This window comes from Emys orbicularis, chromosome 14 (genome assembly GCF_028017835.1).
Source record: "Emys orbicularis isolate rEmyOrb1 chromosome 14, rEmyOrb1.hap1, whole genome shotgun sequence".
Taxonomy (NCBI): Eukaryota; Metazoa; Chordata; order Testudines; family Emydidae; genus Emys; species Emys orbicularis.
Genome location: NC_088696.1, coordinates 20,607,785 through 20,625,723, shown reverse-complemented (window position 1 = coordinate 20,625,723; position 17,939 = coordinate 20,607,785). Strand labels below are relative to the sequence as shown.

The window sequence follows — 17,939 nt, the reverse complement described above, 5'->3', positions numbered from 1 at the left end:
TCCCTCAGAGATTCACCATGTGGGTTGGGGAACAGCCCAGAGACCTTCCCCTCTGGAAGAACCCACAGTCCAGGTCAATTGGGAGGTTTGGGGGGAACCCAGGCCTGCCCTCTACTCCGGGTTCCAGCCCAGGGCCTTGTGGACTGCAGCTGTCTATAGTGCCTCCTGTAACAGCTGCATGACAGCTACAACTGCCTGGGCTACTTCCCCATGGCCTCCTCCAAACATCTTCCTTATTCTCACCACAGGACCTTCCTCCTGGTGTCTGATAACGCTTGTGCTCCTCAGTCCTCCAGCAGCACACCCTCTCACTCTCAGCTCCTTGCGCCTCTTGCTCCCAGCTCCTCACACTCGCCCCACAAACTGAAGTGAGCTCTTTTTAAAACCCAGGTGCCCTGATTAGCCTGCCTTAATTGATTCTAGCAGCTTCTTCTTAATTGGCTCCAGGTGTCCTAATTAGCCTGCCTGCCTTAACTGGTTCTAGCAGGTTCCTGATTACTCTAGTGCAGCCCCTGCTCTGGTCACTCAGGGAACAGAAAACTACTCATCCAGTGACCAGTATATTTGCCCTCTACCAAACTCCTGTACCCCACTGGTCTGGGTCTGTCACACCTGATATAGCACGACCCGATATAACACGAATTTGGATATAACACGGTAAAGCAGCGCTCCAGGGGGGCAGGGCTGCGTGCTCTGGTGGATCAAAGCAAGTTTGATACAACGCGGTTTCACCTATAACCCGGTAAGATTTTTTGGCTCCCGAGGACAGCGTTATATCGGGGTAGAGGTGTACCTTGATTTGGATAAAAACTCCATGAAGGGAACCAAACTATATTTTACTCCCTGTAGGAGTCTCCACCTCCACCATGTCTCACACATTCACAAACAGGACTTTTTGCAGGAAAGTAAACTTTGGTTCCCTGTTTGTAAAATGCCAAGAACATTGTTAATGCTCATGACATAGCTGGGATCCAGATCTCAGTGTGAATTTCACACCTGCTGCTTTCGCTTCTGTCTGGTCTTAATGCACAATACTTTATTTCTTACAGTAACTATTACAATTACTCTCAAATGTTTCCTTTTCAATAGATGTTCATTAAAGTGCAACTGATCAAAAATGTGGCTGCATAAAAATGGCAACTTCTTACTCAACAGATTTGTTCCTTGTGTGTATTGGTAATAGTCATATCTGTTTAGATGTGTTACATAACTTCCTTGTACTCCTGTTGGCTCTGCAGAGCTAACATAGCTCTGAGAGGGTGAGCTGGATTAGATCCTGGCTCATGGATCAACAGTAAAATTATTCCAATTTAAGAACCTTTATTGCTACTGATGATGCTTGATTCAGAGATTCCAGTCTGAGTTTGCAGCACAGGTAATTAGAAGAAGATAGTTTTATTTGTAAACTGAACACATTTGCTATGAAATTAATAAACAATGAACCTTATGCTGCCATTTTATAGTCATTTTTTCAGAGTATAATTGCAGGTTATGTAGCGATTCACTGCTGGTGCATATAGCTCAAATGCTATATTGAGTTCATAAAGCAATGAAACCCCCGGTGCTGTCTAAAGTTCATGTAGTTATTTACTACTGTAAGTTCCTGCTTGGTTGAATAGTGTTGGTAAACTACAGAAACAGAATGTTGGAGTATTTTTAATGAGTTCTTATCAGAGGCAAGCCCCATATGACTCATGTTATAGAAATGTACCACATACTATTTATATTAAGTAACTTCTGCAAAAAAACTGAAGTCACATACAGACTCTGAAGACAGAAGAGATTATGTGGGCTATCAGTGCTTGCCTGTGCAGGTTGCTAGCTTGTTTGATAGCAATCCATTGGCTATTTAATGAACAATGCAGACAGCTTTCTGTCTAGTTCTTGTATTTATGATTTAGGGGACTTTTAAAGGAGGAAAGTGGGGGTTCCTCAGTGCTCTGTCAGGGAATGTGTAAGACTAAGGGGAGTAGGGATAGAAGAGCTGTACCCCTTTTTTCTTATTTTCCTAAAAATTGTGCAGGTCTCTCCTTTTGCTCATGACATCTAGGAGAATACAAGCCTAATCACCTGTTGATAAATTAGTCTTCATTTGCATAATTTTGTATCCAGACAGCTTCATCAAAGTTTAAGAATATCTGATGTAAGAGCATATTCTGGAGATGATCCCAGATTAAATTGTATTCTCTCTACATTTGCGAAAGCTGATTATCATGTCCTTGTTTCAATAAGAGAGAATGAAGGAAATGCAGAGAGCTAACAGGTTGTGGCTTCAAACATACTGCAGCACACAGAAATATTCAGCCTGAGAGATGATCATGAATTGAGACACACCATTTTTACTCTTTTTACTTCTTTTTGCGGATACAGACTAACACGGCTGCTACTCTGAAACTTGTCATTATGCAAGGCACTGCATTTAGCCGTATGGAGTGGAAATCCATCAACTTCATGATCAAAATTTGTTAGTCTCTAAGGTGCCACAAGTACTCCTGTTCTTTTTGCATTTTTACTCTGTGTGTTGAGGCCATTGTGGCACTCGCTGACCTGGCTGATTTTGAAACTGAAAACAATTAGCTTTCAGAACTTTGTCCCTTTAACACACAATTTGTGTTGGCAGTGAGACCTCTAAGCAAGCAGCACACTACCTGGTTCAACATAAAACCTGACAGTCAATAGTCTCAAGGTGACGCAGCTGATAATACTCTCCCCGGTGGGCCAGATGATCATTCAAGTTCCACATCATGATAGGGACCCAGATTTGCAGTTCAGTTTTAGGACACACTGCACCACCTTCTTCCTATTTCTGCCCTTTGCCCAAATGAAAATTAAAGTTTCTCTGGCATGTTTCACAAACAGTATAGGATAACCCTAATGTCCTGGCAGATGGTACAATACCTCCCTCTGCAAAATAGATTCCAACATTCAAGCCTAGGTGTGAACTACTGTTGAAAGCATGCAGGTTGTGTAAGCAAATAGAGCAGTCACAGCACTGCTATTACTTAACTAATAGTTTGGATACCAGCAATATGAAAAAAGTTATAAATAAATATATTTTTGATGTATTTAACTACATTTATTTATTTAGTATACACAATGGCACTCACATGATCAGTTTCTGTTATGGAGTATCTGAATCTGTTAATCAGACTACCCATACTTCGGGTTTACCGAAAATGTTTTGACTTGAAAGTTGGACAATAAGCTTTTGTCTGAGTGTGTCTCCTAAAACCTTTGGAGAACCACACTGGAAATGGATAACCATAGTTTTATTTATTTTAGTTCATATATATTAAAAGCACCTAATCCACACTCTAGCTGTTATCACAATTTCTAAAACAACAATCCGTACTACATATATATAAAATAGGGCTATCGATTAATCATAGTTAACTCACGCAATTAACTCAAAAAATTGTGATTAACAAAATTAATCATGATTAATCACAGTTTTAATCACACTGTTAAACAATGGAATATATTAAATATTTTGGATGTTTTTCTACATTTTCAAATATATTGATTTCAATTACAACAGAATACAAAGCGTACAGTGCTCACTTTATATTATTTTTATTACAAATATTTGCACTGTAAAAATGATAAACAAAAGAAATAGTATTTTCCAATTCACTTCATACAAGTACTGTAGTGCAATCTCTTTATCGTGAAAGTGCAACTTACAAATGTAGATTTTTTTTTTGTTACAAAACTGCACTCAAAAACAAAACAATGTAAAACTTTAGAGCCTACAAGTCCACTCAGTCCTACTTCTTGTTCAGCCAATTGCTAAGACAAACAAGTTTGTTTACATTTATGGGAGATAATGCTGCCCACTTCCTATTTACAGTATCCCTTGAAAGTGAGAGCAGTCATTCTCATGGCATTTTTGTAGTCGGCATTGCAAAGTTTTACATGCCAGATATGCTAAACATTTATACGTCCTTCATGCTTTGGCCACCATTCCGGAGGACATGCTTCCATGCTGATGACGCTCATTTAAAAAATAATGCGTTAATTAAATTTGTGACTGAACTCCTTGGGGGAGAATTGTATGTCTCCTGCTCTGTGTTTTACCCACATTCTGCAGTATATTTAATGTTATAGCAATCTCGGATGATGACCCAGCATGTTGTTCATTTTAAGAACTCTTTCACTGCAGATTTGACAAAAAATGCAAAGAAGGTACTAATGTGACATTTCTAAAGATAGCTACATCACTCGACCCAAGGTTTAAGAATCTGAAGTGCCTTCCAAAATCTGAGAGGGACAGGGTGTGGCGCACGCTTTCAGAAGTCTTAAAAGAGCAACACTCTGATGCAGAAACTACACAACCCGAATCACTAAAAAAGACAATCTACCTTCTGCTGGTGGCATGAACATGCGTCGGTCTGCACTGCTTTGGATCGTTATTGAGCAGAACCCATCATCAGCATGGATGCATGTCCTTTGGAATGATGGTTGAACCATAAAGGAACATATGAATCTTTAGCACATCTGGCACGTAAATATCTTGCAACGCCGGCTACAATAGTGCCATGCGAACACCTGTTCTCACTTTCAGGTGACATTATAAAAAAGAAGCAGGCAGCCTTGTCTCCTGCACATGTAAACAAACTTGTTTGTCTCAGCGATTGGCTGAACAAGAAGTAGGACTGAGTAGACTTGTAGGCTCTAAAGTTTGACATTTGTTTTATTTTTGAATGCAGTTATTTTTTGTGTGTAATTCTACATTTGTAAGTTCAACTTTCATGATAAAGAGACTGCACTACAGTACTTGTATTAAGTGAATTAAAAAATACTATTTCTTTTATTTTAGTGCAAATATTTATAATAAAAATAAATATAAAATGATCACTGTACACTTTGTATTCTGTGTTGAAATTGAAATCAATATATTTGAAAATATGGAAAACATCCAAAAATATTTAAATAAATGGTATTGTTATTAACAGTGTGATTAATCATGATTACTTTTTTTAATCGCTTGATAGCCCTAATATAAAAATCTAGCAGCAAATCCCAATTTACAGCAAAGTCATGATCTTAATGTTCTTCTGAACAACAAAAGGCTTTAAAAGGGAGCTTAACACCAGAAAAGGAATTTGAGGTTGCATTGTTTCCACGGGTTCACATTATTTTCATACAAAAGTGCCATGGCATATTGTTTTTGACAGTGGCATGCTCTTGCTCTTCACTGGTGGAACCAAATACCAACAATCTACTTTATTTCTTTTCCCCTGGAGGGTCCCTATTGGATGTCGCCAAACACTTAGCAATTTTCTTCACACCTTTTCTTCTACCCCTCAATGCCCTGCATTGCCAATTACTATATTTCTGGCCCAGAATGACTCGGCAAAAATCAACTTTAAAGCAACTATGCCAAATTAGAGAAGCTGATGTTGAATGTAACACAGCCCCTAGGCTGAGTACACTCATATCCTGAGCATTAAGTGGTTGCCTAGTGCCATAATAATCTTGAAATGGGGAATCCCTGTAGCACTACCTTTGCCCATATTGGTAGTCCATGCATAATATGGCTTTATTAACACAGCACCAGGAAGAGACATTGGATTTCTGGAGCAAAAAATGTGAGCTGTCCCCTTTTGATTCCCAATCTATGAGATACTGGTAGTTTCTTTGTAGACTAGGAAGATATAATATATAGCCCACCCTTACAAATGGAAAATAGTTTTCAAGAGCGCAGTGACCAGAAGGGAAAATGTGGTCTGGTCCCCAAATGAAAAAGCAGATAGTATCCTTCATTTGGCTGGACGCCAGAGCACTTTACTTAAAAATAGATTTCTTTTTCAGCGTCAGAAATTCAGCTGTGACGTACACAAAATAATGATTACTCAACTGTTTGGCAATCAGAAGTGGTATTAATGTCAGTGAATATGATGCATATAGTAGGTGTTTGAACTGAGAAGGTGAGTCATGATATGCTAATTAGAGAAGGTGATGCAGAGTTGAAACTGGGTGTGCGTCCTTGCTTAAAGGAGAACATTCTTCTCCACCCAGTGTAACCTGTACTGCTTGTGAAGCCATAGTGGAGGCAAAGGGCCTGATCCTGCAAATACTTACACATGTGTGTAACTTTACTTACACAAGTAGTTTAATTGAATTAAGTAGGAATACACTTCTGAGTAAAGTTATTCATGTGAGTGAGTATTTGTAGCAGTCAGACCAAAGCCTGCCAAAAGGAATATCATAAATATAATAATATCTTGTCCTGCTACAAATACTAAAAGTTTCTCTTGATATTTTATCAGTTCAGTGTTGTCAACTCTGTGATTTTATCACATATCTTTTGTTACTTGGTGTTTTTCTTGAAGCTACAGTTCTTAGTCATGAGAATCTCAGCTTTAATTTTAAAAAAGTATGGTTGCATAGAAAAGCTGGAAAATATGAACCCAAAAGGCTCAAAAGACAGTAGGAAAATAGAGAACTAAAAACAAATAATTCTCTCTAAAGTCAAGAATCATGACTTTTTGGGGCCAGACTCACGTTTTTTTTAACACTTCATGTTGACAATATAGAATCATAGAACTGGAAGGGACCTCGAGGCGTCATCTAGTCCAGTCCCCTGCATTCATGGAAGGACTAAGTATTGTCTAGAAGACCATCCCTGACAGGTATTTGTCTAATCTGCTCTTAAAAATCTCCAGTGATGGAGATTCTACAACCTCCCTAGGCAGTTTATTCCAGTGCTTAACTACCCAGACAGTTAGGAAGTTTTTTCTTAATGTCCAACCTAAACCACCCTTTGCTTCTTGTCCTATCCTCAGAGTTAAGGAGAACATTTTTTCCCTCCTCCTTGTAACAACCTTTTATGTACTTGAAAACTATTATCTCCCCTCTCAGTCTTCTCTTCTCCAGACTAAACTAACCCAATGTTTTCAATCTTCCCTCATAGGTCATATTTTTAAGACCTTTAATCATTTTTGTTGCTCTTCTCTGGACTTTCTCCAATTTGTCCACATCTTACCTGAAATGTGGTGCCCAGAACTGGACACAATACTCCAACTGTCAGTTGCTTCTAGACTTTGCTATCAAACAAGAAATGGCCAATTGCAAGTAATTGTGTATCATTATCTAAATATTAAGACAGAATAATTGTTTTACAGAGCTGACTAGAAACATCAAACCAATAATATATTCCCTTTCAAGAGAAAAAAAGACTACATTCTTGTTTACACTATTTGCTAGAATTTTCCAGCCAACCTTTTGATGACTGTTATAAGTTTATAAGAGGGGAAAAAAGGGAACCTTAAGGTTTAGTGTAATTGCACAATAGAATAGAATAGAATATCAGGGTTGGAAGGGACCTCAGGAGGTCATCTAGTCCAACCCCCTGCTCAAAGTAGGACCAATCCACCATGAACAGTTATGGCACTTACAAATAATTATTTACTTTAGTTAATTTTTTTAACTCCAGGCACTTAAAAAAAGTGAAACAAATGTTTAATACAAAAGTTAATACATTAGTTACAGATTTTTAAAATAGCTACAATATAATCTACACTATACTATAGCAATCAGCCACAACATAATATTTGCTAAACAAAACCAAAAATAGTAATAACACTGGTCTACAATTTTTGAGAAGTCGTCTGCTTCAGAGATAAAATGTGCTATTTATTATGTATTTTGATGTGCTGAATTCATATATGACAATTAAAACAGCTGATTGGCTACTGTTTCTAAGATATTTAAGTTTTTACATTTTATGTCTATGTATATGGTGTAGATAGTAGAGTTTTAATCATAAATTGTAAACCTAGGTCTTTTCATGTGTTTATGGTTGCTTTACATGATAATATTTCACCTGTCCTGTTTATGTAACATTTTAAAAATCAGCAAAAGAGTTATATAAATAAAATTTATTATGAAACAAAAGGCAAAAAACTATTCTGTACATAGTTTAGTCCTACTCAGTGTCTACTCTGCGCTTCTTGGCTTGTCTCTTGTATTCATTAAATGGAGCATCTCTTGTCACTGTCCAGCAATAGTCTGCAAGCATTGATGGGCTCCATTTGCCCTGATAGCGTTTCTCCATTGTTGCAATGTCCTGGTGAAATCGCTCGCCATGCTCGTCGCTCACTGCTCCGCAGTTCGGTGGAAAAAAATCTAGATGAGAGTGCAAAAAATGAATCTTTAGTGACATGTTGCAACCAAGGCTTTTGTATGCCTTGAGGAGGTTTTCCACCAACAACCTGTAGTTATCTGCCTTGTTGTTTCCGAGAAAATTTATTGCCACTAACTGGAAGGCTTTCCATGCCGTCTTTTCCTTGCCACGCAGTGCATGGTCAAATGCATCATCTCGAAGAAGTTCACGAATCTGAGGAAAAACAAAGACACCTTCCTTTATCTTAGCTTCACTTAACCTTGGAAATTTTCCACGGAGGTACTTGAAAGCTGCTTGTGTTTTGTCAATGGCCTTGACAAAGTTCTTCATCAGACCCAGCTTGATGTGTAAGGGTGGTAACAAAATCTTCCTTGATTCAACAAATGGTGGATGCTGAACACTTTTCCTCCCAGGCTCCAATGACTGTCGGAGTGGCCAAATCTTTCTTGATGGAGTGGGAATCTCTTGCACGACTATCCCATTCGCAGAGAAAACAGCAGTACTTTGTGCATCCAGTCTGCAGACCAAGCAAGAGAGCAACAACCTTCAAATAGCCACAAAGCTGCCACTGATGTTGGTCATAGTTTATGCACCTCAAAAGTTGTTTCATGTTGTCATAGGTTTCCTTCATATGGACTGCATGACCAACTGGAATTGATGGCAAAACATTGCCATTATGCAGTTAAACAGCTTTAAGACTCGTCTTCGATGAATCAATGAACAGTCTCCACTCATCTGGATCGTGAACGATGTTGAGGGCTGCCATCACACCATGGATGTTGTTGCAGGCTACAAGATCACCTTCCATGAAGAAGAATGGGACAAGATCCTTTTGACGGTCACGGAACATGGAAACCCTAACATCACCTGCCAGGAGATTCCACTGCTGTAGTCTGGAGCCCAACAGCTCTGCCTTACTCTTGGGTAGTTCCAAATCCCTGACAAGGTCATTCAGTTCACCTTGTGTTATGAGGTGTGGTTCAGAGGAGGAGGATGGGAGAAAATGTGGGTTCTGTGACATTGATGGTTCAGGACCAGAAGTTTTATCCTCTTAATCTTCCTCATCTGACTCAAGTGAGAATGATTCTGGTGCATCAGGAACCGGCAGTCCTTCTCCGTGGGGTACTGGGCGTATAGCTGATGGAATGTTTGGATAATGCACAGCTCACTTTTTCTTCTTTGACACACCTTTCCCAACTGGAGGCACCATGCAGAAGTAACAATTGCTGGTATGATCTGTTGGCTCTCTCCAAATCATTGGCACTGCAAAAGGCATAGATTTCCTTTTGCTGTTCAACCACTGGTGAAGATTTGTTGCACAAGTGTTGCAGCATAAGTGTGGGGCACACCTCTTGTCCTGATCTCCAATTTTGCAGCCAAAATAAAGGTGATAGGCTTTCTTAACCATAGTGGTTATACTGCGCTTTTGTGATGCAAAAGTCACTTCACCACAAACATAGCAGAAGTTATCTGCACTGTTCACACAAGTACGAGGCATCTCTGCTCACTTTGGCTAAACAGAAATGTGTCCCTTTGCAAAATCAAACACTGACAAATAAGAGAGCACGACACTGTATGATTTCTAGAGCTGATATAGGGCAATTTGTTCAGCAGAGTGATGTAAGCTTCGTTATGATTGCATCATCCATGACTTCTAGGAATAACATGATGCAATTCATATCATGTATGATGCAATACCAGCTTCAGATTGCATCATTCATTGTTTTGCCTAAAAAGCAAGTACTGTCCAAACCCAGTCATAGATTTATTCATAGATCCAGTCAAAGATGTATTTTAGTCATTTCTAGTTTAAATTGAGATCCCTTCCCTTTATAACTCACTTATCCTCTGCCATTCCCAAGTCAAGGGTCATATATAGTGACCCAATAGCATATCTTGAAAACTAGAGCCAATCAACAATTTTAAGCATCAATTTCGTTCTCAGTGACCCAGAATTAGTAAAGTTTGACTACATTTATTTCAGAAGCATTTTGGCTGTAGAGCAGTGTAATGCATCACAGAAGTCAGTTTCTTGAAGAGACAGTCTAGGTTGGTTAGTTCACTCTTTGAGATTCAGTTCTTTTTCCTGTTGAGGTGTTCCTGACATAGGGGAATGAGCATGTGAGTGACTGATACAGAATGTGAAAGGTAGTAAATTCTTTCTGTCTAATCATTGCAACATTCTTTCTCTCTTTCCCAAGAAAGAAGAAAAAAGGACAAACAGGCAAATGAATATTCCTATGTAAAAGCTAATGATGGTTGCCTGACTACTAATCACTGGAAGAGCCCCACCAGCCCTGCTGGAGGCACAGCTGTAGCAGGTTAGCAAATGGAAACCTTAGGCATAGGAAACAGGATAACACCTCAAACCTTAAAAATAATAAGCCTAATATTTTAGATCAAGATCCTAATGTCTTTATTGACAGTAACCTTTATTATGGAGTTTTGTTTGTTTTTTGTTCCTTTCCTCAAAGTAGGGAGGATTAACAAGTTCTGATTTCTTTTACCCTGACTGGTCTGCAGCACCCTTTTCTTTATGAGCTGACCCAGCTGTTTGGTCTGTATGGCAAATATCCAATCAGATCAGGTCAGAGTAGTTTACAGAGACATAGTGCTAAGAAAGAGAAGCAGGATGAACACATCAAGCTGACCAGAATTTACAAATTCATTAAACTGGCTGCCCTTTTAGTCCAGCTGTAGCACAATATATATCCTACAAAGGAATCTAAGTTCAAGACTCAAGGTTGGTCAATCACTCCCAGGCCAGCAGAAGCTTGGAATGCTGCAAAAGTGGTATGCTCAGTAAATGGGTTGAAGAAGCATTTAAAATCACTCTATTTCAACCTTCCTGATAGCTTTGGGAGTAAGTGATGATAGTCCACATAGAGTAAGATTATTATAAATTGTGGATGGGAAAGGTCTACTAGATAGAGCTGGTCAGAAAAAATTTTCTGTGGAAAATTCTGATTTTTTTTGTTGTTGTTGTTGTTCTGGAGGGTAATGGAGCTGAAAAATTAATGTTCCAATGAAAAACAGTTAACAGAAAATATTTAGCCAGTCCTAATACTAGATAACTGAATCTGCAAGTACAGGATGTGGTCTCTGGGACTGAATTGGAGCTGTTCTGTAATAATCCATGAATACCGTATGTTGACATGGTTATTGGGATGTTTACTGTCTGAATATATTGGTGTAGTTTAATAGGGGGTTATAAGGAAAAACAAGCAGGAGGAAAAAGAATGGTTCAAGATAAGCCATTTCTCCACAAAAACTTGAGAGTTGAGATGCTGTGAGAAGAGGAAAAGGTCCATGAACCCAGGAGATCAAAAGAAGTGAGGTAGGTTTAAGAGGAAATACACTCTCTAAAGGGGTGGTGTTGTTTGGGGGAACCAGAGTGGGACACAGGGCACCCATTGGGGTGTCTGAAGAAGTACCATTACCATCAAGGGATCTTTAGGCAAAACAGACATGTGCATGGGCAGTTTGTTGCTTTAAAATCCTCTCTCTAAATGCTTTGTTCCTACTGTAAAATAAATAATACTTTGGTTTAAGAAAGTTTTGTCCAAAGTTTTGTCAACAAATGAAGATTAAGGTAGCACAAACAAACAAAACAACAGAAGCCTCGGAGCTAAGAAGGGTTCTGAGAACCCTCCATAGAACAAAATATTAATTAAGCAAGAATGCTAGTTTAGCATTGGTAGGCTAGCAGAAGCAGGTTTAAGTTTATACCTGTTAGTAGTAAAAGGACACTGTCCATATTAAAATAAGATATATCAATTTATCTCAAATGATGCAAATAAGTTGCTTTCTGTGGTAATGACAAAAGAATTGCCAAAAATCAGAAACACCACAAACTGACGTAGGGTATAAACTGATCTATATTAAAAGTTTTACTATTTGTATAGTAAACTTGTTCTTAAAATGATTAAAGACCTTTGATGGGTATCAAGACATCTGATCTTTATTCCTAGCTCTGTCAGACTTCCTGGGTGTTCTTGGGCAAGTCCCTGAAGCAATCTGTGCCTTAAAATAAGGAAAAATACTTCCACACTTCAAAAAGATAGTGTGAGGCTAAATTCATTGTTTGAAAAGTGCTTTGAGATCCATTCATGAAAGGTGGTATTGAATAGAAAATAAATGTTCCTATTTTGCTCCACTGTCTTGAGATTTAAAAAGTCAGTTATTTAATTAAGTGGTTTTCTGATCTTAATACAAAGGAAGTATCCTTGAAAGATATCCTTGGGAATGTACATGTGCATGCACCAACAAAATTTGTAAAACAGTCCTTAAAGCCTTATAGGAAAAAAGTACTGTGTAAAATTAAGATCTTTACTTTAAACATTTCAGGATAAGCCTAAGAGTACAAACAAACAATGCAATCGCTAGTTCAATTGTATAGAGTCCTTTAGAGGGCTCTATTCAGGCTGAAATTTGATTTCCACACTTCAGACCATATATACAGCCACAGGGTTTCCATGGCTTGACCTGCTTTAGAGCCTAATCCTGTTCCAGAATCTAAAAGGGGTTTTTATTTGTAATGATTTTGTAGAACTGAGGCTCTAATCTTTGACAGTATTATCTACCAATGTATAACAGGAAGTATTGTTTCCTCACTTACATTTACATACCTGTTGAGGACTGAAGACTTTATACTTTCAGCCAACCACGTTAAAGTTGACAGTTTTTCAAAAACTTGTTTATTGGACTAATCTACTCTAGATTTTTTGAGGAGTTTAGATGGGTGGAAGCGCCACTGTAATAACAGTTCATTCCAAATCTAGATACCCAGCCAAAAATATATAATTCAGGATTTGTTTGAGCTGCATTTCTAACCCTAGTTTTAGAGTGGTAGCCGTGTAGTCTATATCAGCAAAAACAACGAGGAGTCCTTATGGCACCCTAGAGACTAACAAATTTATTTGCACATAAGCTTTCGTGGGCTAAAATCCATGAAAGCTTATGCCCAAATAAATTTGTTAGTCTCTAGTCTCTAAGGTGCCACAAGGACTCCTAGTTGTTTTAACCCTAGTTTTGTAACCCCAAACTTCTATTAGCGTAAGTGGAAGTCTTAGGTGCATAAAAGATATCTTATCTCAATGGACAAGACTTTGGTCTAACCGTAAATCTGAAGTAACAAATTAAAATTATGCCTATTTATATTTAAAGTAAACTATATTTTTCCTTGAGTCTTACATCAGTGTAACACCATTGATTTCTGGGGAGTTCTCCTGATTTACACCAGTGTAACTGAAAGGAAAATCAGTTCCATTTTTTAAAAGTTTGCCTAAAGAACATGTATTTCCTTAAGACGGTTGAGAGCTAACTGAAACACTGAGATAAATCAGGCACTGCTCTAACGCATTTATTTGTATTTAACTTGTAAAAAATACTGCCTGTCTTATTTGTAACCTTTCTTCAAGTTCTTAAGCTTAATTTTCTAGCAGTCTTGATTAAAGTACAGCCCATGAGATAACCAGATGTGCAATACTGACTATAGAAAAGTTGCTGGAGAACTAAGCAAATCTAATACAATCCACACCAAAAAACAAACCAAAGGGCAATCACTTACCAGTGACATCAGTGAAACTTTTCAAATTAGGACAGCAAACAGGATTTGAGCCAAAGTTTGTTTTGTCTGTCTAGCTATTTATATGGCAGTATGAGCGTCCCCATGGTGCTAGAACATGGGTGGGCAAACTTTTTGGCCCAAGGGTCACATCTGGGGATGGAAATTGTATAGTGGGCCATGAATGCTCACAAAATTGGGGGTTGTGGTGTGGGGGGGAGAGGGGCTGAGGGCTCCAGCTGGGGGTGCAGGCTCTGTGGTGCAGGAGGAGGCTCCAGGCTGGGACCGAGGGATTCGGAGGGTGGGATGGGGATCAGGGCTGGGGCAGGGGGTTGGGGCACGGGAGGGGGTCAGGGGTGCAGGCTCTGGGCAGCGCTTACCTCAAGCAACTCCCGGAAGTGGTGGTATGTCCCCCCCCCTCCGGCTCCTAAACAGAGGTGTGGCCAGGCGGCTCTGCGCGCTGCCCTGTCCGCAGGCGCTGCCCCTGCAGCTCCCATTGGCCGTGGTTGCCAGCCAATGGGAGCTGCGGGAGCCGCACGGAGCTATGGCATGCGCGGAGCGGGGCAAGCCCCCAATCCCACTCCTCGGTTGGAGCACCGGAGCAGGGCAAGGCCCGGACCCCACTCTCTGGCAGGAACTTGAGGGCCTGATTAAAACGTGTGAAGGGCCAGATGCGGCCCCCAGGCTGTAGTTTGCCCATGCCTGTGCTAGAAGATGCACCTGAAACATTACTATAATGTCAGTCTTGAGTCTCTCCTGAGCAAAAACCACCAACCCTGTCTAATCTGGAACTTTAGTGATGTGGAGATGAACTACTACAGACAAAAGCTCTTTCACACCACATGGCAGAGCAAGGTACATGCACCTCCTTAAGCCAATCTAGTCCAAATGGTGGTTATAAATGCACTGTAGAGAACGCTTCTGCATGGGTGGATGTGATGTGTGTACAGTTGTATGGGGGGGGCCACAAGGTGGTTAACACGCCAGTTTTTAGACAGAGCCTTAATTTGTTTAAAATATGGCTACAGCCTTAGACCCCGATTTTGCACTGAGTAGCACAGTGATGCATCCCTGCACCCATGCCCCCACATTGAAGTTAGTGCAGCTCCACAGAGAAGAGAGGAGGTGAGGGGAGTGGGTAAATGGGATTTAATAACTACAAACTGAATCACAGCTGCTTGAAGATGGCCCTGAATGCCATCAAAGTTAATAGGAGCTAGCACCTTACAGGATTGCATCCTCAGTGACATTTTAATATTAGAACTACTGCCATGTAAAAGAAATGCAGGTGTGGATCACTGCATAAACCATCCACTCTGTTTAAAAAGTAGTTATAGAGATGTGTATTAGATATTCCAGTACGAAGCCATTGATGAGTGTCTTATTTCCAGTAAGATGCAACATACATACATAACAAAATTAGAACAAATATTAAAAGGTGGATAAGCAGTTGTAGTGGGCATGTAATGGGGAAAAAGCTTTGAGATTTTACATTAATGCACACAGTGACAGTATATTCTATTATTTTAAAGAAAAACAGCACAAGATCTGAAGTGTTCATGCCTGAGCCCTGTGAGGAAGCCGACGTTCACATTAAAGTCCGTGGGGAATTTTGCCTTGCCAGGGAGCTTGGTCAGAATAGGCAGCATCAGAACTTTCTGAAGAGGCACCCGGTGAAACCTATATACATGGGAGCACTAAAGAACTCTCAAAGTAAAAGGTGCCCTAAGTTCAGTATGTAACCTAATACCCAGAAAGAGCTTTGCTTAGTTTTGAGCACTGGTCCTACTGTCAAGTCTTTGGCAAGCTAAAAATGCTCAGCTCTGATCTAAATCCCCTATCACATTTCCTTTGTAGTTCCTGGGCCAGCTCCCTTTATCGGTTGCTTTTAATTAGAGTTAACTCAGCTTTAAACCAGATCATCTATATGTAAGGAAACAGCTCACAACATTTTGCAAAGAGTAAAAAGAGAAGTAAATAATTTAGACCCTAACCAATATTCATGAAATGTAGACCCTAAATGGATGAACAAACTGCGGGTACTATCTGAAGTAACATTAATAACAACTGTGGTTTAATATTAAAGATAGGGGGAGTCTTGGAGACCCTCCAAATCTGTTCAATGCCCTATCCTCTGCACTAGTGGTAAGAGCTGGAGGAGATGCAGGGTTGGAGGCACTAGTACTGGGTTAACAAAAGGGCCAGTGTCACCAGGTCCACACTGGGAAGGGGCCTATTACAGACCCCTCTAACCCATCCACAAGGCCAGGTCTGGACCCTCACGCGGTGCAGTCCAGCACCAGGTCTTGCTGTGTGAGCGGCTCACAACCAGCAGATCCTGCTCGCCTATAGGGGGCTTGCCACCCAGCAGCCAGGCTTCACCATGTCGGGCTGGGCAGGGCTGCTGGCTGCAGGGCCAGTGAGCTCTCGGGAGTTGTCCCAGGGACCTGCCTCATTCCCCAGTGTGGCTCCAACTCCGAGCAGTCTCTGCTGCCCAGCACCTGCAAGGCCCCCAGCTGCCTCCCCGGGGAGCCGAGTTGGCTGGGACCTGTGCAGAGGCTGGTCTGGTCTTGGCCAGTGAGGGGGGAGGAAGAGTTTGGGGGTTGGGGGCCCTCGGGCAGGTCCCGCCAGGCAAGTGGATCCTGCTCCAGTCTGGCTGATCGCACTGCTCCGGAGGGACCAGAGCAATGCAAAACCCGCCCCGCCCCGAGACCAGCCCTGACGCACTTCTTGGCTCAGCACAGCAGATAGTCACCTCCTAGTTAGGCGGGGGGAGGGGACAGGGGGTGGAGGAGTGGGTCTCTGGGGAGTCTGTAGAGAGGCACTGGGCAGTGACGGGGTAGGGGATGCTGGGTAGTGAAGGAGGTTTGTATGTTTTGGGTGCTGGGCAGTGGAAGGCCTGTGGGGGATGGAGGAAGTCTGTGAGTGTTGGGGTGCTGGGCAGTGGGGGATCTGTCTAGGGCCCTGTGAAGTTGTGGGAGGGGCTGTAGAGGGAGGGCACTGGGGGCTCTGTGGGTGGGGAGATGGTATGCAGGGCACTGTGCAGTTGCGGGGGGGCTGGGCATAGCGGTTCTGGGGGGTGCTGGGCATGAGGTCAATAGGGGTCTCAGCAGTGGGGCATGGGGTCTGTGGGGGATCTCCAGGCAGGGGGGTGCTGGGCAGAGGGGTCTGGGTGGGAGGGCACTAAGGGGGTGGGGAGCACTGTGACAGCGCAGGCTGCTCCCGAGGGGAAGGGGCACGCTGGCAACGCAGCAGGCCAGCCCAGTGTGCGTCTGGTGGCTGCTGGTTTGTAAAGTGACCTCGCGCTGGGCCTTTGTGCCATGCCCCATTGCCCCCGGCTGGCACCTCGCTCCAGGGACCCTGCCCCTCCACACCAAACCCCACTGCCCCCATGGGGGCCCACAAATATGTCCCGCACTGGGCCCACAAAAGGTTAATCAATCTGGCCCTAGGGGGGCACTTGCCGCAGACCATTACAGTCAGTCTGTTTTACAGTAAGGAAAGGGGATTGGTGTGTAGGGAGACAAGACATCCCATATTGGGGGCTTTGTCTTATATAGGCAACTGTACCCCCCGTACCCCCCAAAAAAGTGTCCTGATTTTCACACTTGCTAGCTACTCACCCTATCGGTGCGGGAGAGGCTGGGGCAGGAGACACTGGCAAGGTGGGGGAGGAGGACGCTCCCGCCAGCAGAAGCTGGGTGGGAGAAGGCTGGCTCAAGCCACCTGTGTCTGCCGCTGGCCCCGCTCTCTGGGTACGGCTGGTTGGACACCGTCACCAGCGGCTGTCCCGTACCAGCGGGCGCCGGCTAAGGGGCTATTTAACTGCGCTGGAGATGTTGGGGCTCGGGCTGCCGCCCTCCCACCTAAGGTGCCACAAGTACTCCTGTTCTTCCTCCCACCTTGCAGGCTCGGGATCCCCGCGGAGCGGCCCGCCCTTACCTTTCGGAAATAGCTGCCCTCCGCTTGCCGCGCCGCCCGGCAGCCCCGGGGCACCAAGGTGTCCGTCATGTCCCGCCTGCTGTGCCGCGCTCGCCTGACCGTGTGCGCGGAGCGATGCCCGGCCTGAGTGAATCCCGTCCCGCAGCCCAGCTCCACCCCCCGCAAGGGGCGGGGCGGCTGAGTCAGCCCCCGAGCCCGCCGCCGCGCCGCCCTGCCCAGCGTGTATTGGGGCGGGGGGGGGGGGGACTCCTCGACAAGCCACTTTTCCCTGCCCCCCCCCCCACCCGCCTGATCTCCCCCGGC

The 17,939-nt window shown here is 42.5% G+C and overlaps 1 protein-coding gene across 1 annotated transcript in view; it reads right to left on the bottom strand.

Annotated features, from left to right (window-relative positions):
• RHPN2 (rhophilin Rho GTPase binding protein 2) overlaps positions 1-17,705 on the bottom strand; it is a 51,587-nt gene extending 33,882 nt beyond the window's left edge. The window contains exon 1 of the mRNA XM_065416364.1: positions 17,637-17,705. Within this exon, the coding sequence (XP_065272436.1) occupies positions 17,637-17,705 (69 nt within the window). The remainder of the gene's footprint in view (positions 1-17,636) is intronic.
• Between the last annotated feature and the right edge of the window lie 234 nt (positions 17,706-17,939).